Source organism: Hylobates moloch, unplaced genomic scaffold (genome assembly GCF_009828535.3).
Source record: "Hylobates moloch isolate HMO894 unplaced genomic scaffold, HMol_V3 SCAFFOLD_17, whole genome shotgun sequence".
Lineage (NCBI taxonomy): Eukaryota > Metazoa > Chordata > Mammalia > Primates > Hylobatidae > Hylobates > Hylobates moloch.
Genome location: NW_026652292.1, coordinates 135178 through 158969, shown reverse-complemented (window position 1 = coordinate 158969; position 23792 = coordinate 135178). Strand labels below are relative to the sequence as shown.

Here is a 23792-nt window from a genome sequence, read left to right as displayed (position 1 = left end):
TTGCCCAACAACGGATGACCGGATGAAGAAAATGTGGTACATATATACCATGAAATACTACTCAGCCACGAAAAAAGAACGCAATCATGTCTTCTGCAGCCACACGGATGGAACGGGAGTTCACTATCCTAAGTGAAGTGACTCAGAAGGTCAAGTGTCACACATTCTCACTGGAAGTGGGCGCTGAACGGTGAGTATACCTGGACACACGGAGTGGACTAACAGAGACTGGGGGCTCCAAAAAGCCGGGGGGGGGGTGAGCAATTACCTGCTGGGTACAACACACACGACTTGCGTGACGGGTACATGAAAAGCCCAGACTCCACCATATCACAGTAAAACCATCCACACAAAACTGCACCTGCATCCCCCTAAATCTATTTTTAAAAAAACAAAACCAGTGCAGGACCAGGTATGCAGCCCGCCTGCTCACCCCAGAGCGAGTCCAGGCTCTTACCTTCTGCATGCTGAGTCGCAGTTCCAATGTTCTTATGCTTCCATCAGCAAATCTCAATTTGTCAAGATTCATGACAGATTCTTCCCCAGCATTTGGTTTAATTGGAGGGACTTTATCTCCTAAAACACCAACAAAAAACGCTAGAATTTAAGTTTCGAAAAACGTTTTAAAAAACCAAATGGATTTAGAATGACACACAAATATGTAGCACAGCCGCTCAGGGAGCCTGGAAACTGTGTAAGTCTCCTGAACTAACACACTGCCAGCCCACCCTACATCTGAGGCCATCTGTTGAGTTGGGGCCAATTTTAAAGAACAGACATGAAACACAAAACTGTCGGCACACAGTAGATATCCATTAAGTGATCTTAGAGTGAATAAACTAGAAATCATCTCTAAAATTAAAAAATTAAATGTAGGCCGGGTGCGGTGGCTCACGCCTGTAATCCCAGCACTTTAGGAGACCGAGGTAGGTGGATCACTTGAGGTCGGGAATCAAGAGCAGCCTGGCCAACGTGGCAAAACCTTGTTTCTACTAAAAACACAAAAATTATCTGGGTATGGTGGCATGCGCCTATAATCCCAGCTGCTTGGGAGGCTGAGGCACGAGAACTGCTTGAACCTAAAAGGTGGAGGTTACAGTGAGCCGAGATTGTGCCACTGCACTCCAGCCTGGGCAACAGAGCGAGACCCTGTCTTAAAAAAAAAAAATTAAATGTATACAAATTTATATACATTAAGTGTCTATAAATGTCACTCCACTAAGGGAAAAAAAAGATACCTTCCAGATGGTGGTCCCAAGGGGCCAGCCACCCCACTGTCCTTTGCATTAGGGGGAGGAAGGTGGCTGCTGTGTGCTTGAAAGTCACCTGCTGATTTGGACTCCTGTGTGCTCTCACCTATACTTCAAGATCTGCAATTTTTTTTTTTTTTTTTTTTGAGATGGAATTTTGCTCTGTAGCCTAGGCTGGAGTGCAGTGGCACCATCTCGGCTCACTGCAACCTCCACCTCCTGGTTCAAGCAATCCTCCTGCCTCAGCCTCCAGAGTAGCTGGGACTACAGGAGTATGCCACCATACCTGGCTAATTTTTGTATTTTCAGTAGAGATGGGGTTTTACCATGTTGGCCAGGCTGGTCTCGAACTCCTGACCTCAGGTGAGCCACCTGCCTCAGCCTCCCAAAGTGCTGGGATCACGTGTGTGAGCCACCGCGCACAGCCAAGATTTGCAACTCTTGTGTTTCCACGATGTCTTGAAAAAAGTTGTTTTTGTTTTTTTTTTTTTTTTTTTTGAGACAGAGTCTCGCTCTGTTGCCCAGGCTGGAGTGCAGTGGCGCAATCTCGGCTCACTGCAAGCTCCGCCTCCCGGGTTCACGCCATTCTCCTGCCTCAGCCTCTCCGAGTAGCTGGGATTACAGGCGCCCGCCACCATGCCCAGCTAATTTTTTGTACTTTTTTTAGTAGAGACGGGGTTTCACCGTGGCCTCGATCTCCTGACCTCGTGATCCACCCGCCTTGGCCTCCCAAAGTGCTGGGATTACAAGCGTGAGCCACCGCGCCCGGCCTTGAAAAAAGTTTTGAAGTTTTTTTTTTATAACATCATATATATTTTCTTCAACAGGTAACCCATGCAGGAGGTAGGAGGTATGACATGCAGGAGTCAGACAGGCCCCGCCCACGCCCACGCCTCTCCCCGGGACCCGCCTCTCCCCAGGCCCAGGCTGTGGGTCTCTTGAGGGTCTGCTCAAATGCTTCCAGGCTCGCTGGTGTTTCTCTTCCTTTTGATAATAACACTTTAAAAACTGATCATTCAGTAAAATTGACTTTTGTCTTTTGGTGGACAATTCTACAATTTATTTTTTCTTTTTTTGAGACAGTGTCTCCTCCCTCTCTTGCCCAGGCTTGAGTGCAGTGGTGTGATCTCGGCTCACTGCAACCTCCACCTTCCAGGCTCCAGCAATCCTCCCACCTCAGCCTCCCAAGTAGCTGGGACTACACAGGTGTGAACCACCATGCCCAGATAATTTTTGTATTTTTGGTAGAGATGGGGTTTCACCACCTTGCCCAAGCTGGTCTCGAACTCCTGAGCTCAAGCAATCTGTCTGCCTTGGCCTCCCAAATTGGTGGGATTATAGGTGTGAGTCACTGCACCTAGCCTCAGTTCTACCAATGTTAACACATGTATAGATGCATGTAACCACTTTGGGAGGCTGAGACAGGAGGATCACTTGAGACCAGGAGTTCAAGACCATCCTGGGCAACACAGGGAGACCCTGTCCCTACAAAATATTTTTAAAAATTAGCCAGGTGTGGTGGCATGCACCTGATCATACCACTGTACTCCAGCCTGGGCGACAGAGGGAGACTAGCTCTAACAAAAAAAAAAAAATATATATATATATATATGTATTCTTTTTTGGAGGGGGGTGGGGGAGAAGTGGTGATGCTACAAGCATTTTTTCTTTCCTTTTCATTTTTAAAAATTAAAGCACAAAGATACAGTAAAATAAACTCATCATTTTTAGTGTAGGGTTTTCTTTTTTTTTTTTTTTTTGAGACGGAGTCTCGCTCTGTCACCCAAGCTGGAGTGCAGTGGCGCAATCTCGGCTCACTGCAGGCTCCACCTCCCGGGTCCACGCCGTTCTCCTGCCTCAGCCTCTCCGAGTAGCTGGGACTACAGGCGCCCGCCACCACGCCCGGCTAATTTTTTGCATTTTTAGTAGAGACGGGGTTTCACCGTGGTCTTGATCTCCTGACCTCGTGATCCGCCCGCCTCGGCCTCCCAAAGTGCTGGGATTACAAGCGTGAGCCACCGCGCCCGGCTAGTGTAGGGTTTTTCAAATTTTGACACACACAGAGCTGTGTCTGTAAGTATCAGCACAATCAGGAAACAGCCTCTGGCAACCACCAATCCCTTTTCTTCCCTAGATGTGCCTTTTCCAGAATGTCGTATCAACAGAACCACAGGTGTGCAGCCTTTTGGGTGTGACTCCACAGCATTCTGCGTGAGATGCTGCATGCATGAGCAGTTTCTCAGATGTAAAGTATAGGGTTTCTTACAAAATGCTCTTTTTTGCATTTTCAAAGAAAGAGAAGCTCAAAATTTCTACATGGCTCTGAGAGAAGTCGTATCAGTCCTCACTGCTACAAAGTGCAGGGCTATGGAGTGAGACAAGCACAACCTGTGGCGTGAGGAACGATGGACCTGAACTCCGCCTTCTCCGATGATCAGCAACGGCTTGGGATAAGACGCCAGCTCTGCGTGTGCTGGCCTCCTGGGCTGTGGTCAGATCCACAGAGACAGAGTGTCTGAAGTAAGCTACCCTTTTAATACTATCTGTACCTTTCTAACTACAGATATAAAAGGGGGCATGTCTGTAAGTTACGGCAGTGCTAGTTTTTATTTCACTTGAATTCATACAAAAAGCACCTGTTGTATAAAAACAGCAGAAATGATGCTAACAGTTAACACCAGAGAAAGGTAACGGGAAGAACGTGGGCCTGGGGTCCCACCATCCTTGCCACACAAACGTCCACCAGTGCCTCATCCACCTCACACTGTTCTGAGCACACGAGGCTGGATAACCACCGTGAACATCTCTGAGGTGGGAGTGATGCTAACTGTCCTGTTCTTAGTGCACGTAAGACTCACACTCCCACACACGGTATTTCTTCTCCTGCACATTATTTGATGCTATCATGAAAAGAAAACCAGCAAGTGAAATCCAGTCTGTCCGTAGAGGGTGGGAATCCTGTTCACTGTAAGTCAGCCCTTCTCCTCTAATAGAGGTTACCTGTACTTTGTTTTTAGAATGGCCTAAATTATTTTTCTAAGTACCAAGAAGTTACATATTCATTCATGCCAACTATTTAAAATATTTCATTGTAAATAAGTGATTTCTATCAGGCAAGTAATACATAACAAACTTCCCCTAAAAATAACAACTTCCTAATCGTGCTTTTTCTAAGCAGAACATAATGACTGCAAAATAATTTAAAAAAAAAAATGTAACCCCAAAAATGTCACCTTAACTGTTAAGATCCCCAACCAGCCTCTATCTAGTCTCAACATTACCACCATATAATCTCTGGATTTCTCAGTTTAATCACTTCTAGGGGAAAAACCCAGACTACCTCTGTATGATCACTAAGCAAATTTCCAGTAACAAATCAAGGCTTCGTAACCGGCTGGGTGCAGTGGCTCATGCCTGTAATCCCGATACTTTGGGAAGCTGAGGCAGAAGGACTGTTTGAGTCTAGGAGTTCAAGACCAGCCTGGGCAATATTGTGAGACCCTGTCTCTACAAAAAACATTTTTAAAAAAATTAGCCAGGTGTGATGGTGCACATCTGTTGTCCCAGCTACTTGGGACTCTGAAGGTTGAGGTGTTGAGGACTGCTTGAGCCCGGGAGGTTGAGGCTGCCAGGACTGTGCCACTGCCCTCCAGCCTGGGCTGACCCTGTCTCAAAAAAAAAGAAAAAAGACTTTGTAACTTCCTGCGCCTTCTCAAATAGTCTGGCTCCTGAAGAAAACACTTACCAGGCCTGCATGACTCTTCGATGCTCAGGGCACATGCCCGACCAAAGACAACCAGGTCCAAGAGAGAGTTCGCCCCGAGCCGGTTGGCACCATGTACCGAGGCACAGGCGGCCTCCCCACAGGCGTACAGGCCGGGCACAATCTGATCCTGGCCATTTACGTGCCTCAGGACCTGTGAAAAGGAAGATTCCAGGTGAAATGTCAAGGCGCCCATACCTCCACCAGCCCACCTCCCCCAACAGGGTGTCTGTGCTGCAGATCAGAGAAAGAGAGGGAAGTAGGCCAGGCATGGTGGCTCACACCTATAATCCCAGCACTTTGGGAGGCTGAGGTAGGTGGATCACGTGAGGTCAGGGGTTCAAGACCTGTCTGGCTAACATGGTGAAACCCCATCTCTATTAAAAATACAAAAATTAGCGGGGCATGATGGCGGGTGCCTGTAATCCTAGCTACTAGGGAGGCTGAGGCGGAAAAACCACTTGAACCTGGGAGGCGGAGGTTGCAGTGAGCTGAGATCACGCTACTGCTCTCCAGCCGAAGCAACAGAGTGAGACCCCATCTCCAAGAAAAAAAAGAGAGGGAAGTAAAGACCGTATCTAAGAGGGAAGTAAGGACCACAGCTACTCTTCTTCAGAGGGAAGCTTCCGAATGTATCCCCCAGTTTCCCCTCTGCCCCTGAGCACCTGCTGTTACAAGCAGGTCAGAGGACCTCCAGTGTCAGCATCTGCGACTGTGCCCCGTGTCCCATGTTCCCGAGGCCCTCCCCACCTGTGCTCCGGCTCAGACCCGGGAGCATGGCAGGTGGAGGAACATCAGCAGGGGACACTGATGTTCCAGACCCTTCTACCCCATTCACCTCTTCATCTACGCAGGGAAACTAACAGCTTCCACCCACCTCGCCCAACAAGGAGCCTAAGTGACTGACAAGCTCTGTGTGAACCTCAAACCACTCAAAGGTACAAGATCATTAGAAATAGGAATTATAAAGATCCCTCGATGTAGAAGATCATTAGAAATAACACAAGATCATATAGGAAAGTAATTACAAAATGGAAAAAGCTGCAAATGATGTATCTATGACAGTTTACTAAGGAGGAATAAATTACTAAGCCCCGCTCCATCCTCCAGTGATAGAAATTTAAAGTGCAACCTAGAAAACAACACAGTACTTCCTTGAAGGAAACATCTGTCTCTTCCTCTAAGATCTAGAGACAACTGCGAGGTGGGCCCCGATGTCCCAGCCTTCTTTCCAGCTGTGGGGGAGGAGCCGGCACCATCACCTGCCCCTTGTAGTTGGTGGGAATGCCGCCCATGTTATAATGCACAGTGGGGAGGACAGGGATCGGCTCCTTCGTGACGTCCACGCCAGCGAAGATCATGGCTGTCTCTGAAATGCCGGGCAGGCGCGTGGCCAGCTGCTCTGGAGGGAGGTGGTGCAGCTGCAGGTAGACGTGATCTCTCTCAGGGCCACAGCCTCTGGTAAGACAGAACACCATCACATAAGGCAGAGAACGGCAACGGCAGGAGACCTGAGAATACGTCATCTTGGAAGCCTGCGAGTTTCAACATGTTTTGATACTGAGGAAAATTTCCCCTCATGTATGGTCACCCTCTCATCAGATCTTTTCTAAGCATCTTCTGTGTGCCAGGGACAATCCTAGGTGCTGGGACACAGCTGAGAACCAGAACAAAAACTCTGCCCTCACTGAACTGACACTCGTCTCAGGGATCACAGCTGCGGCTGTCCTTGGTAAGAGCATTAGAAAGGTCTCAATGCCAAATACAGTCGCCCCTGCGTATCCGTGGCAGGTTCGGTCCAGGACCCCCACGGATACCAAAATCCGTGGATGCTCAAGTCGCTAATATAAAATGGGAGAGTATTTGCATATAACCTATGCACATCCTCCTCTATACTTTAAATCATCCTCATTTAAAGTTTTACAACAACTCCGGGATTACTCATAGTACCCGGTACAATGTAAATGCCACGTAAATAGTTGTCACACTGTGTTGTTTAGGGAACAATGACAAGGAAGAACAGTGCATAGCTGTAAGGAAGCAAATTTATTTTCAATACATAGTTGGCTGAAACCACACGTGGAGCCGATGGGTACGGAGGGCCATCATATTCCAAAAACCATTTGACTTCTCTGTTTTGTTTTTTTCTTGAGATGGAGTCTCGCTCTGTCGCCCAGGCTGGAGTGCAGTGGTATGATCTCAGCTCACTGCAAGCTCCGCCTCCCGGGTTCACGCTATTCTCCTGCCTCAGCCTCCCGAGTAGCTGGGACTACAGGCGCCTGCCACCATGCCCGGCTAGTTTTTTGTATTTTTAGTAGAGACGGGGTTTCACCGTGTTAGTCAGGATGTCTTGATCTCCTGACCTCCTGATCCGCCCGCCTTGGCCTCCCAAAGTGCTGAGATTACAGGCATGAGCCACCGTGCCTGGCCTGACTTCTCTGTTTTTTTAAATATAAAAATGTAAAACCTCTAAAGGCCATACCCGCAGATATTTAGCAAGTGTCATTACATTAAAGAACAGGGTCAGGCAATGAAAGAGCTGCAAATTGTTTTACTGAAAGCCAAATAACCCACACACTTTGAAAGCTGCCGAAAAACATCTGTGGGTATCAGACACGACACCCAAGGCCCACATGCCGACTTCCGGTTGGGTGTGTCTCTCTCTGCCATACTCCGTCACATACTCACACACACTAAGAGAAACTCTGTTCCACAGATGTGAGAAAGAAACTGGCTAAAATTTTCAAAATGTAGGTCTTTAGGAAGATATGACAGACTAACAGACGCCTGCCAGCAGCTGACAGAGGTGGCTGTGCACGTGTGCCTGCACCCGAAGGTGAGGGCGAGCGGTGCTGAAACTCACAGAAGCAACCCCGGCCCGTGTGCCTGCTCAGACAGCGCTGGGGGTAAATCACACGCACCTTCCTTCACGGATCTCCAGAGTCATCGACCGAGACACCACATCTCTAGATGCCAGGTCCTTCGCGACGGGGGCGTATCGCTCCATAAACCTTTCGCCTTGACTGTTAATGAGAATGCCTCCCTCTCCACGACATCCTTCCGTAATGAGACAACCAGCACCGTATATGCCTGCAAAAAATAACACACATTTATAACCTAACAATTGCTAGGTCTCTATTTCAAATGCATTATTTTTTTCAAGATATTTTTTGGGGGAGAGAGGAAAAAGACATGCAGAAGGCATTATATGCAAAACTGAATAGAAAGAACAGTTAAGATACAGTAGAAAGTCTGGATAACAAAAAGCACGGACAAGGCTGACAGCTGCAGCAGAGGCTGGGGCAGAGCGGCGTCCCCAGCGAGGAGAAAGGCCGGCCCACAAACCTCTGGCCAATACTCTCATTACAGCCCGGTGTACGCTGGATGTCTCAAATTTTGTTTTAATTTTTGAACATTCTTTTGCACTATGATACTGTGGTGACTAGTTAAGAATACTAGCTTGGAGAATTCATATCTAAATTACCCAAACAGTGGCAAAGAGAGTAATTACGATTATTTTAGTTAATATTTACACTGCACTTGCTATGGGCAGTTCTAGCTGCTTTCCCCATATTAACTCGTTTAAGTCTTACAACAACTCCGGGTAGTACGACCCCCTTTCTCAGGGACAAGCAAATTAACGCTTGGTAACATCCACTCATGCAGCTGAGGACAGAGCTCAAACCCAAACCTGGGCAGTCCAGCGGCCTGTGCTCCAAACAGCGGCTCTGTGACTCCTCAGTGCGATGAGAAACAGGGCATGCCAAGCTCTCAAGTTTTAACAAAGGAGATAAAAAACCCTAAACTAAATGTATTTCAAAAGCTACAATTTTTATTAGTATACAAAAAGGACAATCTTGCTTTTAAAACGAAGTGATTCTTGCATCTCACCTGCCTTTTGATTTTCTAAGTTTCAATGCTCTTTTTTCTGTGGATTACTTCTCACGTATTGAAGACAAAGCATGAGAAGTGGAGCTCTAAGCAGATTACAGATGGAATTCAGGGCTCAGTGACATTTTATTGATTAAAAACAGCAATAAAAAATACAACAGGAAGCAAATTACAGAGGGAATTCAGGGGCTCAGCAACACGTTATTGATTAAAAACAGTAATAAAAAATACAACAGGCTGGGTGCAGTGGCTCATGGCTATAATCCCAGCACTCTGAGGGGCCGAGGCAGGAGGATTGCCTAAGTCCTGGAGTTTGAGACCAGCCTGGGGAAAATGGTGACACCCTGTCTCTACCAAAAACAAAAAAACCCTCAAAAATTAGCTGGGCATGGTAACATGGCTGTAGTCCCAGCTGTTTGGGAGGCTGAGGTGGAAGGATCGTTTGAGCCTGGGAGACAAAGGCTGCAGTGAGCCAAGACTGCTCCACTGCACTCCAGCCTGGGCAACAGAGCAAGACCCCATCTCTAAACAAATTAAAAAAAAAAACCTACAACAAATTCATTTCTTGTTTTCTTCCCTTCCAGGGATCAGAAAGCTGACACTGACTAAGAGAAGACACAGGCCTGGTTCTTTAGCACCACTCCAGGGGTCTCCGTCGTCCACAGGTCAGAAAAGCAACCCAGAGAAGTCCAGGACGAGTCACCTCGAACAAGAGGCAGATGTGTGTGTGTCTCTCTCTGACTCATTTGAAGAACCTCCCCCAAACTCAAGACTTCAACTGTCATTTCTGTGTTAATGTCTCCGAATTGCACATTCGTAACCTCAACCGTCAGACATCCCCAAGACGAGCTCATCTTCCCCACGACAAGCTCCCTCAGTGGTCATGTGGGCTGAGCCCAATGCCCAACGTCACATGGGGTTCTGTCACGGCTGTGTCCTAACTTCACATCCCATTATCGCAGAAGCTCCATGTTCTCCTACAAAGCTGAATCTGCCTGTGCTGCTTCTCGGTTCCACGGCATTCTCCCAGCTCTCAGAATGCTCACTCAGTAAACCCCGATGGAGACCCTGCCATGTGCTGGGCATGGAGCACCCCAGTTAACGAGAAGACCTGGCTGCCCGAGGAGCTGACGACCTCGCTGTGAAGAGGGACACTGAACAATCCCTGCTTTACTTTTTTTTTATTTTGAGACGGAGTCTTACTCTGTGGCCCAGGCTGGAGTGCGGTGGCGTGATCTCGGCTCACTGCAACCTCTGCCTCCCAGGTTCAAGCATTCCTCCCACATCAGCCTCCCAAGTAGCTGGGATAACAGGTACATGCCACCACGCCCAGCTGATTTTTGTATTTTTAGTACAGATGAGGTTTCAGCATGTTGGTCAGGCTGGTCTGGAACTCCTGACCTCAGGTGATCTGCCCGCCTTGGCCTCCTAAAGTGCTGGGATTACAGGCGTGAGCCACCGCGCCCGGCCTCAATCCCTGCTTTACCGCTGGCTTAAGTATCACCAAGGCAGGGTTTGTGGCTCTTGAGAAATGCATAAGACGGTGGCCCAAACTGCCTTAGGGGAAGGGGAGTGTGGGAAAAGTCTCCTTAAGGAAATGACATTGAAGTTAGGACCTGAGAGCTGAGGAAGCCGATCTTCGAAACCATGTTATTACATGAAACTATGGAAAAGCAATGAGTAGGCACCACACGCTTACGAGACACACACGAGCCGAACGCCTGCTGGGCAAGGCATCCTGCCCTACCTGTGGGGTGGAACTGAACAAACTCTAGGTCCTGGCAAGGAAGTCCCGCCCTGGTGATCATGGCCGTGCCGTCGCCGGTGCTGGTGTGGGCAGACGTGCAGCTGAAGTAGGTGCGCCCGTAGCCTCTGGAAACAACAGACAGCAGTGACTGCACACAGCGGCCCACGTCCGGACCGCCTGTCTGGTGAGATCACAGAATGGACACGGCAGTCCCCGGCACTGTCTTCTCAGTGCTGTGTGCACACAACCCCCTACTCACGCACACCCCACACACATCACTGGGGGCCACGCCAGTGGTGCTGCTACCTGTGCAGGTAGGATAGAAGCCTGGGATCAGGGAAAGGACTTCCATTTGTATTTTATTTATTTATTTTGAGATAGGATCTAACTCTGTCGCCCAGGCTGCAGTACGGTGGCACGATCTTGGCTCACAGCAACCTCCGGCTCCCAGGTTCAAGTGATTCTTCCGCCTCGGCCTCCCGAGTGGCTGGGATTACAGGTGTGCACCACCACGCCCAGTTAATTTTTGTATTTTTAGTAGAGATGAGGTTTCGCCATGTTGGCCAGGCTGGTCTCGAACTCCTGACCTCAAGTGATCCTCCCACTTTGGCCTCCCAAAGTGCTGGGATTACAGGCATGAGCCACCGTGCACCTGGCCCTATTTGTATTTTAGCTTTGTGCTGTTCAAAAGGTTTCCCCAATAAGCATATACTACTTTTATAATGAAAATTTAAAAATTTTTATGGATTTTGTTTTTTTCCCCCAGATTTACTGAGGTATGATTGATGAATTAAAAAAAAAAAAAACTATATATTTAAGGTGTACAGTGTGATGATTTGGTATATTTTGTGAAATGATGACACAATCAAGTTAATACACATCTATCACCTCATACAATTATCCTTTTTTTGGAGATACAGATGCCTAAGGTCTACTCTCTTCGCAAATTTCAAGTTATAATATTAACGATAGCCATCGTGCTGTATGACGTTAACTCTAGCCACCATGCTGTATGATGTTAACTCTGGCCACCATGCTGTATAATATTAACTATAGTCACCATGTTGTATATTAGACCTTCAGAACTTCACCTTGTAACGGGAAGTTACACTTTTAATCAGTATCGCCACAGTCTGCATTCCCCCAGCCCCTGGCAACCACTGTCCTACTCTGTTTCTATGAGTTGTGACTGTTTTAGATCCACATGTGAGTGACAGGCAGTAGCTGTCTTTCTGTGCCTGGCTCATTTCACTTAACATAATGACTTTGGGTTCATCCACGTTGTCTCACATGACAGGATTTGCTTCGTTTTCATAGCTGAATAGTATTCAGTTGTGTATACACACCACATTGTCATTAAACACCAACACATATTTAGGTTGTTTCCATATCTCGGGTATTGTGAATAACGCTGCAATGAACATGGGGGTCCAGGTGTCTCTTTGAGCTTCTGATTTCATGCCCTTTGGATATACACCCAGAAATGGGGTTGCTGGAGCACATGGTAGTCCTGTGAATTTTGAGGAACCTCCAGAGTTTTCCATAATAGTTGTATTAATTTACATCCCCACCGACAGCACACAGGGTTCCCTTTTCTCCACATCCTCACCAACACTTGCTCTCTTTGTCCTCTTGGTAACAGCCACTCTAACTGGAGCGAGATGAGATGATCCTCACTGGGGTTTTAATTTGCATTTCTCTGGTGCTTAGTGATGTTGAGCATTTTTTCACACATCAGTTGGCCATTTGTACGTCTCCTCTGGAAAAACACCTATTCAAGTCCTTTGCCCACTTTTAGTAGGGTTGTTTTTTAGTAGGGCTTAGTAGGTTGTTTTTAGTAGGGTTTTTTTTTTTTGCTATTTTAGATAGCAAGATATTATTAGATATATGGTTTGGAAATTATTTTTTCCCAACCCGTAGTTTTGCTGATTTTTTCCTTAGCTATACTGACACTTTTTAACTTTTAAAATGGTTAAAGTAACTGACAGTGTATAAAATTAAAGTTACTTATTTTCATTATGTGAAGAAGGACTTACCCATCCCAGGAATCAGTATCAACACGGTACCCACTAAAACAAGAGATTTTGCCAGAAAACCCCATGTGACTCTTTGGGCCGCAGTTTCCTCATCTAAAATCGGGAGAGGTAAGCTGTGAACCTGATGGCAGCCACTACCGTCTACTGAGGGCCACGCTTTCTCACCCCGAGGCAGGTGCTGCTGTCCTCACCCTTTACAGGTGAGGAACCACGGCTGGGAAAGGCCATCACCCTCACACGGTTATATCAAGGCCTGTGTCTGAACTGTTATTCTACAATGCCTCGATTTTCATTAAAGAAACTCTAAATGAAATTTATTCATTTTTATAAACAAAATAAAGTAGAAATTAGATTCCTACCCTGTGGCAACAACAGTGTTCTTTGCTCTTATGCGATGGATGGACCCGTCCTCTATGCACAGTGCGATGACACCACGGCACTCCCCGTTCTCCATCAGGAGATCCAAGGCAAAATACTCCACAAAATAGCTGGTATCATATCGCAGAGACTAAAAGGAAAAAAAAGGGCAGGAAGTGTTAAGCCAACCTTTAAGGTTTTAAGGTGATATCTGCTCATGTGAATAGGTGAAAGAACTTGATCCAAATGGACCAGGTAAATCCAAGGAGATCACCAACAGTGTCAACGACACTGTCAGAGCCCGAGAGGGCATTCCACACCGAGCAGCACAAACAGTGTGCTGGAGAACGCAGCAGCAACAGCTCCTATTTTGGTGACACATTTCCTACTTCCACACAACCCAAAGAGGCACTCCACACTGTCCGGTGGCCACATGCAGCTCTGCTCAGTCTGGTGTCAGAGTGAGGTCCACAGACCATGGGGTCACAGCCCAGATGGGAGCTGCTGGCAACACATAACCATTTAATTAATGAAAATAAATCGGCCAGGTGCAGTGGCTCATGCTTGTAATCCCAGCACTTTGGGAGGCCGAGGCGGGCGGATCACGAGGTCAGGAGATCGAGACCACGGTGAAACCCCGTCTCTACTAAAAATACAAAAAAATTAGCCAGGTGTGGTGGCGGGCGCCTGTAGTCCCAGCTACTCGGAGAGGCTGAGGCAGGAGAATGGCGTGAACCCGGGAGGCGGAGCTTGCAGTGAGCCGAGATCACGCCACTGCACTCCGGCCTGGGTGACAGAGCGAGACTCCGTCTCAAAAAAATAAAAAAATAAAATAAAAAATCAAAATGTTCAGCTCTTCAGCTACACCAGCCACATTAGCAACAGCCACATGTGGCTGGCAGCTACCAAAGCGGACGGTTGCAGACGAGCAGATTCCCGCGCCCCAGAAAGGTAGGCACTGGACAGCGCTGCCCACCTGGACCTGCCGTTCCCTCAGCCAGTGCAAGTTGCTCTCATAAGCCTGGGCCAGCTCCCCACATGACAGCTCCTGCTCTGGAAGGAGCTGCCTGCCTGGACCTGCTGTTCCCTCAGCCAGTGCAAGCTGCTCTCGTAAGCCTGGGCCAGCTCCCCACATGACAGCTCCTGCTCCGGACAGAGCCAGTGTCTCCTCCCACCACACACTTGTCGATACACTCAGCCAAGAGAAATCACTGGTGTTCTAACAAGTTGCAAATTAATGATCCATCCCCATTCATCAGAAAACAACAAAGTTCAGAATATTGATTACTCTGAATCAATACTGTTCAGAATATTATTTGGTCATGCCAAAGTTGACCCTGATTACCAGTAACTATTGTCACCTCAAGTCTTTGTCCAGTGATAACAGTTAATATTAAAACAATCCATGGCTGGGTATGGTGGCTCATGCCTGTAATCCCAGCACTTTGGGAGGCCGAGGCGGGTGGACTGCCAGAGCTCAGGAGTTCAGGACCAGCCTGGGCAACATGGGAAACCCTGTCTTTACTAAAACACAAAAAATTAGCCAGGCGTGGTGGTGTGCACCTGTAGTCCCAGCTACTTGGGAGGCTGAGGCAGGAGAATCGCTTGAATCTGGGAGGTGGAGGTTGCAGTGAGCCGAGATCGCGCTACTGCACTCCAGCCTGGTTGACAGGGTGAGACTCTGTCTCAAAAACAAAACAAACAAACAAAACCAATCCATTCAGGAACTCAGAGGTGGTAAAAGAGCCCTAAAATAATTGTTCTTTTTCTTTTTTGTTTTTATTTATTTATTTTTTTGAGATGGAGTCTCGCTCTGTCGCCCAGGCTGGAGTGCAGTGGCGCCATCTCGGCTCACTGCAAGCTCCACCTCCCGAGTTCACGCCATTCTCCTGCCTCAGCCTCCCAAGTAGCTGGGACTACAGGCGCCCACCACCACGCCCGGCTAATTTTTTTATATTTTTAGTAGAGACGGGATTTCACAGTGTTAGGCAAGATGGCCTCGAACTCCTGATCTTGTGATCTGCCCGCCTCGACCTCCCAAAGTGCTGGGATTACAGGCGTGAGCCACCGCGCCCGGCCTGTTCTTTTTCTTTTTTTGAGACAGGGTCTCCTGTTGCCCAGGCTTGAGTGCAGTGGTATGAACATGGCTCATTGTAGCCTCAACCTCCTGGTCTCAAGTGATCCAGGAGCCTCAGCCTCCTGAGTAATTGGGATTACAAGCATGTACCACCATGCCCAGCTAATTTTTAAACTCTCTGTAGAGACAGGGTCTCGCTATGTTGTCCAGGCTGGTCTCAAACCTCTGGTCACAAGTGATCCTCCTGCCTTGGCCTCCTAAAGTGCTGGGATTACAGACGTGGGCCACTGTGCCTGGCCTGCTTGCTCTGTTCTTGTATGTTGAGTGTCACATATCCCAAGTTAAAACCTGGTATATAAGATTATCAATTCAACTTTCCAAAACAGATACAAGAAGTAACACATTGCATTAGGGGCAGCTCCTCAAGGCACATGTCTGGTCCTGTCACATCAACAGTCGCTGCATGTGTCCCACACCGCTGTTCTCTGTTGCTTTTTACGTAATCTCTGGCTGACTCACTGGGCACGCTAACCCATTCCCTGCTGTTACCATAAGCCCCAGAACTACATGTCCTGTCTCAGGTGGACCGGGGGCAGCCTTACCCTTCCATATAAGGTATGTAATAGTGAGTGGCCGGTCCGATCAGCCACACAGCAGCACCGATGGGCCTGTCCGCCCTTTCCAAACTTGAGGCTCTGTCCACCAAATGCACGCTGATAAATCTTTCCTTCTTCAGTTCTGCTAAATGGCATGCCATAATTTTCTAGCTGGGAAAGACAAAAACAAAAACCTTAATGCCTTAAAGGAGTCAAGATATTCATAGCTAATCTACACTAAACAACTTTAACACAAATCTGCAAACCCAAAGTAACCTATTCTGTGAAAATGTCAACACTTCATCAAAGAGAAGTTTTCTTGTTACATGTAATGCATAGTTCATGACAGAAAAAGACTCCTCTTGTGAGCTTTGCTAATCACCATTCTTTCGGCTGCCACATCTGCCTCAATTGCTTACATTTTTTCCCGGACTCTTGTACTAGAAACAGACCACGAGAGCACCCAGAGCCTCCCGCCCATCACCTCGACCACAGCGGCAGGGGCCTGCTCTGTCATGTAGTGGATGGCATCCTGGTCCCCCAGCCAGTCGGAGCCCTTCACGGTGTCGTAGAAATGCCACCTCCAGTTGTCCTCCTCCATGTTCCCCAGAGCAGCATTGATTCCTCCCTGGAAACACCAACCACTCCTTACAAGCCACAAACAGGAGCCCCAACTTTGTCTTCCAGGCCCAAATCCACCCACTGGGGGATTCAGAGAAAGCCAACTACTCACACGGTGACTCCCAGCGAGGGCTGACCTCAGCAGAGGAGCAGGGAGGCCTGACAGATTCCAGATCACAACCCCTCCCCGACTCGCCCAGTGATTCCATCCCTTAGCCTCAGTCTCCTCACCTGTGTGGTGGAGACAGAGGGAACTGCAGGAAGGGCTGACTGGAGCAGTGAGGGAAAGGCTACCTGTAATATGCTTATTACCTAACATATCTGGCACAGAAAAGGTACTCAACAAATCTTTCCAGATAATTTTAATAACAAATCTTCCCAAAGGCATTTAAGGGCATGTGTTAAAGAGCAGAAGTGCTTCCTGCCAAGTAATAAACTCCACACTCAGAGTCGCACTCCCTTGTACCCCTGCTTCCTTTGGCTGTGTGTGCCCACCACCGTCTTACCCCTCAGAGAGTCCCAGAAGACAGCAGCACAGGGACAAATGAAACCCTTGCCCTTTTCTTCCCCAACCTAAATTCTGATTCCTCTCTTTAGATGATCTCCTTTTCTTAAGGTGTTGGGGAGGCGGGGGTGGGTGGGGAGGGTAGTAGGAGAGATGGTCACAGAAAACCCAAGTGTGACTGGAGTCCCAATTAAAAGTGACAACAAGGCTCCCGCCCTTCAAAGTCCCCAGGGAAGAGGCTCCAGGGAGAGACCCCTGAGAGGGTGAGCTCAGTGAGTAAGGCACAGCAAGAGGCCATGTGGCTGGAGCATGGGGAGGAGGCAGGAGGCTGCCCAGGTAGAAAGCGCGAGGCTGCTCAGGACCCGCACGGAGTGGAGCACGGTGGGGCACCTTTCTCTTACCTGCGCCGCAACAGTGTGCGACCTGGTAGGAAACAGCTTTGTAACACACGCTGTATTAAACCCTGCCTCAGAAAGGCCAAATGCGGCTCGCAGGCCTGCCCCTCCAGCGCCTACCACCACTGCATCGAATTCATGATCCACTACTGGATACTGAGCAGAAATCTAGAAAAGAAAAATTCACCTGTCAATCACATGTTCCACTATGCCAAACATGACGACTCTTGTGACAGTGAAAGAGCCTGACAAACATAAAAGGAGCAACTGCTGGGCACACAGGGCCTCCATCCTGTCCTGGGGCTGAGCCCTGAACAGTGCGGGGAGACGTGGGCACATTCGCACCTGGAGAAGGGACTGACAATCAGATTCTATGAATGGTAGAGGGTCTATCCCATGGGATCAGACTGAGGACCACAACTCTACTTCAGGGCCGTGCCTATGCTTATGCCTGAGAAGGTGCCAAGGAGTATTCAGTCGCTATTGTGAGCTTATGAGAAAAGAACTTCTCAGCAAGTTTCAGTTTTCCAACAGAGAGAGAACAGGCACACTCAACACCAAGGAACCCACACCAGAAGGGCCCCACGGTCCTATTTTCAGTAGGATTTTATCATCTATCACAGCAGATACTGTTCATTTTAATTTATTCCTTTACTTGACCTAAATTTAAATCTAGTTTATAGATACATAAGACATACAAGTAAAAATGTAAACATTTATGTTTATATTTGTACTTGCAATTAAGTATTATTACACTGAAAATAATTTCAGCATGCACTGGATACCTATGAGAAATTTTTCTCTTATGTCTATGACTCATATGAAAACAAACTGGTATAGATCCTTACCTCCTAAGCCAAAAAAATCATTTATAATGGAACAAAAAGCATGAACTTACAGAATCTGAAACTTTAGCAGATGCCCTCTTATTCCCATCAACAGTGAAGTGAAAACCTCGGGTTCCTGTTTGCAACACTGTTGGACACTGGAGACACAGAAGACACAGATCCAGAGGGTTAGTGTCCTGAAGGAACAAATGCTGTGGGAGACAGTAATTCAGATTTCCCCTTGCAAATTGTTCACCTTCTTATGTACCCAGGTGCTCCTGTGCAACCACAAAGCTCAGCTGGGACCCTCTACTTCACCCTGAAGGCAGCCCAAGGGGCAATGAAGGACTGAGCCCCCAGGTCCTCCTTTCCACCCTGACTTGGCACTCTAGAAAACCAGGATGAAGCTTGTTTCCAAACACAATACTCACTGACTCAGATATGAAATGAAAAAGGCACACTTCCTCTGTAAAGTCTTAATTTATGCTACTTATGGAGAAGGGGAAGACATCTATATCGTATCACTGTATGTGGTATTTTGCAAATAATGAAGCATTTCAACTGGCTCCATCATAGCCCTTTCCACATTACAGTTCCAATTGTCCGTGAGGGCTTGCAGTCAGTTCAAAAGGCACTGGACACTGAATCAGGAGATCTGTATCCTGGAACAGTAAAAGTTGACAGCCCAGAGGGACGAGGTGTCATCCCTTCATCACACAGGAGGATGTCGGATGCACACTCTCCCCTGCCTGGCTGCTCCTGGCTTTTTCCTGGCCAACGTCTACAACTTGACACATCTTGCTACTTAAGTTTTCCACCTTAGAAATCTTTACCCAAGAAAACTGGTTTTGGTGTTTAGTTTTTAGTGGCTCTGTGTGAGAGAGATGACACTGTCCATATGCTAAGGTTGGCCAGCCATTTAGGGGATACGTTTTCCATTCTGCTGGCTACATTTTAGAAGACCACTGAATAGTCTCAGAAATATCATAAAGAATAGTTTTAGGAGCTGGGCACGGTGGCTCATGCCTGTAATCCCAGCATTTTGGGAGGCCAAAGTGGGTGGATCACCTGAAGTCAGGTGTTCAAGACCAGTCTGGCCAACATGGCAAAACTCCATCTCTACTAACAATTAGTCGGGCATCGTGGCGGGCACCTGTAATCCCAGCTACTTGGGAGGCTGAGGCAGGAGAATCGCTTGAACCCAGGAGGCACAGGTTGCAGTGAGCCTAGACTGCGCCACTGCACTCCGGCCTGGGCGACAGAGCGAGACAAAGTCTCCAAAAGAAAAAAAAGAAGAAGAAAAGAAAAGAAAAAGAAGGCTTTAGGAAATAATACAATCAGAAGAGGGGATGTGAGGGATGTCTTCAAGTATTTAGAAATACTTGCAATTCAGAAATTATTATGTGGGATAAAAAATTATTCTTCATTTCTCCAATTTCTAGTCTCTGTTTTTCTTGACATAAGTTAATTCAGTTTTTTCTTTTTTCAGAAAATGAATGAGAAAGATTGAATATTCTTCTACCTTAGTATAATCTTTTACATGGTAAAATCATATTTTAAGAAAGAAGTCTTTGAAATAATTTTGATACAAACGTTCTTGAAAATTTTGTAAAGTGCCGTATTAACATAGGTAATAGCACCAATAAAAACAGTACATTATACCAAATGTAAGTAGAAACAGTGAGATCACTCAATGTTTATTTGTTCTTTCTAGGATGTTGATGTGGAATACCCACTGCCCACCCCCTACCACACACACACAGAGCTGGCTTAAAAGGGGCAGCTAGTATAACACAATCTTGAACAAATTATCATGCCATCCCCCTGGGGAAAAGGACACTAACCCTCTGCATCTAAATCTAATCTGGGGCAGATATTTGAATTTGGAAAGCCCAACTTTAAGCCAATGTCAGTCTTTAGATAAAACCAGTTTTGACACAAGACTAGTCTTTTGTGCCAATTATTAATTTTTTTTAGGAGAAGCTATCAAACATTTCCTCTAAGGAAAAAAATGGGGAAAACATAACTAAAAGGAATACTTAGACCTTGCTTAACAATAAAGAATTTCAGATGACTGAATTAGGAGGTGGAGGGGGAAAAGTAAGAAGTGCAGAGACTTTATTATCCGAAATCTAGCAAAGTAAGGCGTCCTCATCGAATAAAACACACCTATAAATATTAATATCTGAAATCTAGCAAAGCAAGGGGTCCTCATCTAATAAAACGCACCTATAAGTATTAATATCTGAAATCTAGCAGAGTAAGGGGTCCTCATCTAATAAAACGCACCTATAAATCATGAGCAAGAAACTAATCTGCATGTACAATCTACACAATTACAAAAGCAGCCAGTGAAGAACCTAAAAACGCACGTCTGTATCAGGAAGAAGCGGAAGCAGGGTAGTTTAAGTGAACTAAATCCCCTCTCCAGGCAAGAAGTCTAAAACTGATAAAAATGCACCTGCATATCCACTAAAGAAACAGAGGTATTACAAATACCAGGAGTCAATATCAGAAACAGGAATTGCTTTCATGGAAAATGAACTGGGCCGGGGGGTGGGGGGGGTGGCGGGGGGGGGTGGGTATACTCATTGATTCTTTTACAACAGCGTGTAATTATTCTCACTAGAATTTTAGTGTTTATTATTTTAAAAACAGAGACACTTAAAATACAGTTTGGCCGGGCGTGGTGGCTCACGCCTGTAATCCCAGCCCTTTGGGAGACCGAGGTGGGCAGATCACGATGTCAGGAGATGGAGACCATTCTGGCTAACACAGTGAAACCCCGTCTCTACTAAAAATACAAAAAAATTAGCCGGGCATGATGGCGGGTGCCTGTAGTCCCAGCTACTCGAGAGGCTGAGGCAGGAGAATGGCATGAGCCCGGGAGGCAGAGCTTGCAGTGAGCCGAGATCGCGCCACTGGACTCCAGCCTGGGTGACAGAGTGAGACTCCGTCTCAAAAAAAAAAAAAAAAAATACAGTTCACACATGGTTACTGTGCATAGGCTGCGAGCCCTGGTTCACAAGCGCACCACCAAAGGTTTCAAACATTACCCACGGAATCCTCACTAACCCCACGGAAAGACGGAAGCTCAGAAAGGATTCAAGTCGGCCGGCTGGCTCTGGATCCTGGACTTGCCCCCTATCTAAAGACCCTTGGGAAAAATCCCTGAGACTCCCAACTAATATTAATATCCAGGCTTCATATCAAAACCAAGTCACAATTTTTCAAATAAATCAGGAAAAACATCATGAAGAATGCAGAACGGAATCCATCGTTGCTACAATTATCCCAAGAAGCAAGGCAAAAGTTTACTACCATAATGGCCTAAATAATGTATTTCTAGAACACCATTAAACATATTCAGAACAATCTATTCAAAGAAAAAAAATCAATTTGTCCTAGAACAATATATTGTATGTTCATGTTAAGGGATTTGAAAAACTTCACCGGAAGTAAGCAGTTAACCCAGTAACTATTTAAGTTTGTTGGTTTTACTTTTCCTCTGATTAAACTGCTTTCGAACAGTTTGCAAGCTGTGTCAGTGCACTGGGCCATAAAAAGAAACCAAAAGCAAAATAAGTCTGATAAGTTCGTCACTTGAAAGCAGCTGTAAATACAGAATGATCAAAACACCACAGAACTGGCCAAAATGAGATTAAAAAATTCTCTCTGGTCTTTACTGAAATTATCCTCAGCATCTATTTTCCAAACACATTTCTCAGCTGGCTATCATGAATTTCTTTCTTTTTTCTGCTAATTTGATTATGCTGTTCCTTTGTAAACTCCAATCCTTCAGGAAAAAAAGCCTATCTGAAATGCCGATAAATATACTGCTTGCAGGCAGAATTTCTGTAGGAAAAGCTAACTTCATCAAGATAAAAACACTTTTACAAAACCCAAGACTAAATTTTGGTTCAATTTTGCTATCTTGCCATCTTGTCTAAGGTGCCTCCGCCCCTGGCAGGGTCTTAGTCTGCAGAAGGAACACTGGGCACCATCTGAGTTGAGGACAAACGCACTAGCTCTAGCTTTTCTCCCATCACAAGCTACCATTTTCCCTAAAAAGCCCCACTGACCATGGGCTTTATTTCCTGCTTGTGGACGCCCTCCTAGCAGCTCTTAAGAGCCCAAGATGCGGCGGGGGTCTCTGCTCAGTCAGCACCAACCACAGCAACACACTAGAACGTTTAAATGCTTTCTGATGTTGACAGGATGGCTATGACTAATCCTCACATTTAATTCAACGAGATTTCTAATAACTATTTCAGAAAGGAGAAAACTGCACAATTACAGGCATAATTCAAATCAATATTGCTGAATGCCTTGGTTCCTATTGAGATTTTTACTCTGCAATTTAAAATTACTTTGTAATTAAGGAGGTGGGTGGGTAAGTTCATTTAAAAGAACCGAACAACTAAACCTATCCAATTTAGCTTGATTAAATAAAACCCTAGAAGGCCGATTCTGAAGATGGAATCGTAGAGGGCACATTCAGACAAACTCATAGAGCAAGGAAGGCCTCAGGGAAGTGGAACCCTGACCATCATCCTGGACTAAACCGAGCCCGGCCCTCGAGGCACTCAGCGCACAGGCAAGCACAGGTCCCGGCGTCCTCGCCCGGTCAGTGCGCTGAACTCTCCGCCTGATTTTTTAAAACTGGCACAGCCGCTTTTAAACACGGGCACATTTTTGGTGGCACAAGGGCCACCAAACAGGACCCAAAGTAGAGGCCCTTAACTTACAAGGTCTCGAAGTGGACATGCACAGATTTGCGCTTTCTGGAATGGGGAACTGCAAGCCCAAGCTCGGGCGCGCGCGCTTCCCACCGGACGCCCACCCGGCCCAGCCCGGCCACGCCTCGCACCCACCCGGGCGGTTTCACCCGCCCCGCCGGCCCCACCCACGGGCTGCGGGCGGCCCCTCAGGACAACCCGCACAGAGGGCGGCAAAGGCCCAGCCCAGCCAGGGCTCCACCCCAGTGACCTTGGGCAGACACGATTCCTCCCCGAGTCCACCCGCCAGGCACTGAGGCGAGGGGCTACCTCAGCCCGCCGGGTCCCCGGACCCCAGGCCCGGACCAAGGCGGCGGAGGGGACGCCCAGCAAGCCCGCGGGGTTGTGACCTTCACCGGGAAGCGGACTACCTACTAAAGACCGAGCTCCCCGGGCCCCCGAGTCCGCCCCGCGGCTCCCCCTCGCACCGGCCCAGGGCTCTCCCAGCCCCTTCCCGATCCCGGGACAGGGGGCGCGGGGACACCGCGCCCGCTCCGCTCGGACCCGCTGGGGACCGTCCCGCTCCTACTGCCGCCTCGGCCCCCGCCTGCCCCGCCCCGGTCCGCGGCACGGACTCACAGCCTTGGCCAGCGCCAGGCGCCGAGCGCTCAGCAGCCGTGACAGGCCCCGGACCCCCAACATGTTTGTTGTCGCCGCCGCGCAGTCCCGCCAGTCCCCGCGCAGACTGCGCCTGCGCACCACGCCGGGGTCGAGCTGGGGGGGAGGGGGGATACCGCGCCTGCGCACCACGCCGGGGTCGAGCGGGGCGGCAGCGGGGGACATCGCGCCTGCGCACCACGCCGGGGTCGAGCTGGGGGGAGGGGGGATACCGCGCCTGCGCACCACGCCGGGGTCGAGCGGGGCGGCAGTGGGGACATCGCGCCTGCGCGCCACGCCACGCCCGGGGCGGGGGCTGAGTGGGGGCGCCGCGCCTGCGCAAAGCGGACCC

General features: G+C 47.9%; 1 protein-coding gene across 1 annotated transcript in view; it reads right to left on the bottom strand.

Annotated features, from left to right (window-relative positions):
* Nucleotides 1-23545, bottom strand: part of SDHA (succinate dehydrogenase complex flavoprotein subunit A) — a 23933-nt gene extending 388 nt beyond the window's left edge. The window contains exons 1-11 of the mRNA XM_032135595.2: nt 23423-23545; nt 18137-18223; nt 17245-17406; nt 16202-16345; nt 15724-15888; nt 13047-13195; nt 10652-10776; nt 7935-8103; nt 6276-6471; nt 4996-5167; nt 269-576 (exon numbers count right to left, since the gene is read on the bottom strand). Of these exons, the coding sequence (XP_031991486.2) occupies nt 269-576; nt 4996-5167; nt 6276-6471; nt 7935-8103; nt 10652-10776; nt 13047-13195; nt 15724-15888; nt 16202-16345; nt 17245-17406; nt 18137-18223; nt 23423-23485 (1740 nt within the window). The 5' untranslated portion in view covers nt 23486-23545. The remainder of the gene's footprint in view (nt 1-268; nt 577-4995; nt 5168-6275; nt 6472-7934; nt 8104-10651; nt 10777-13046; nt 13196-15723; nt 15889-16201; nt 16346-17244; nt 17407-18136; nt 18224-23422) is intronic.
* Between the last annotated feature and the right edge of the window lie 247 nt (nt 23546-23792).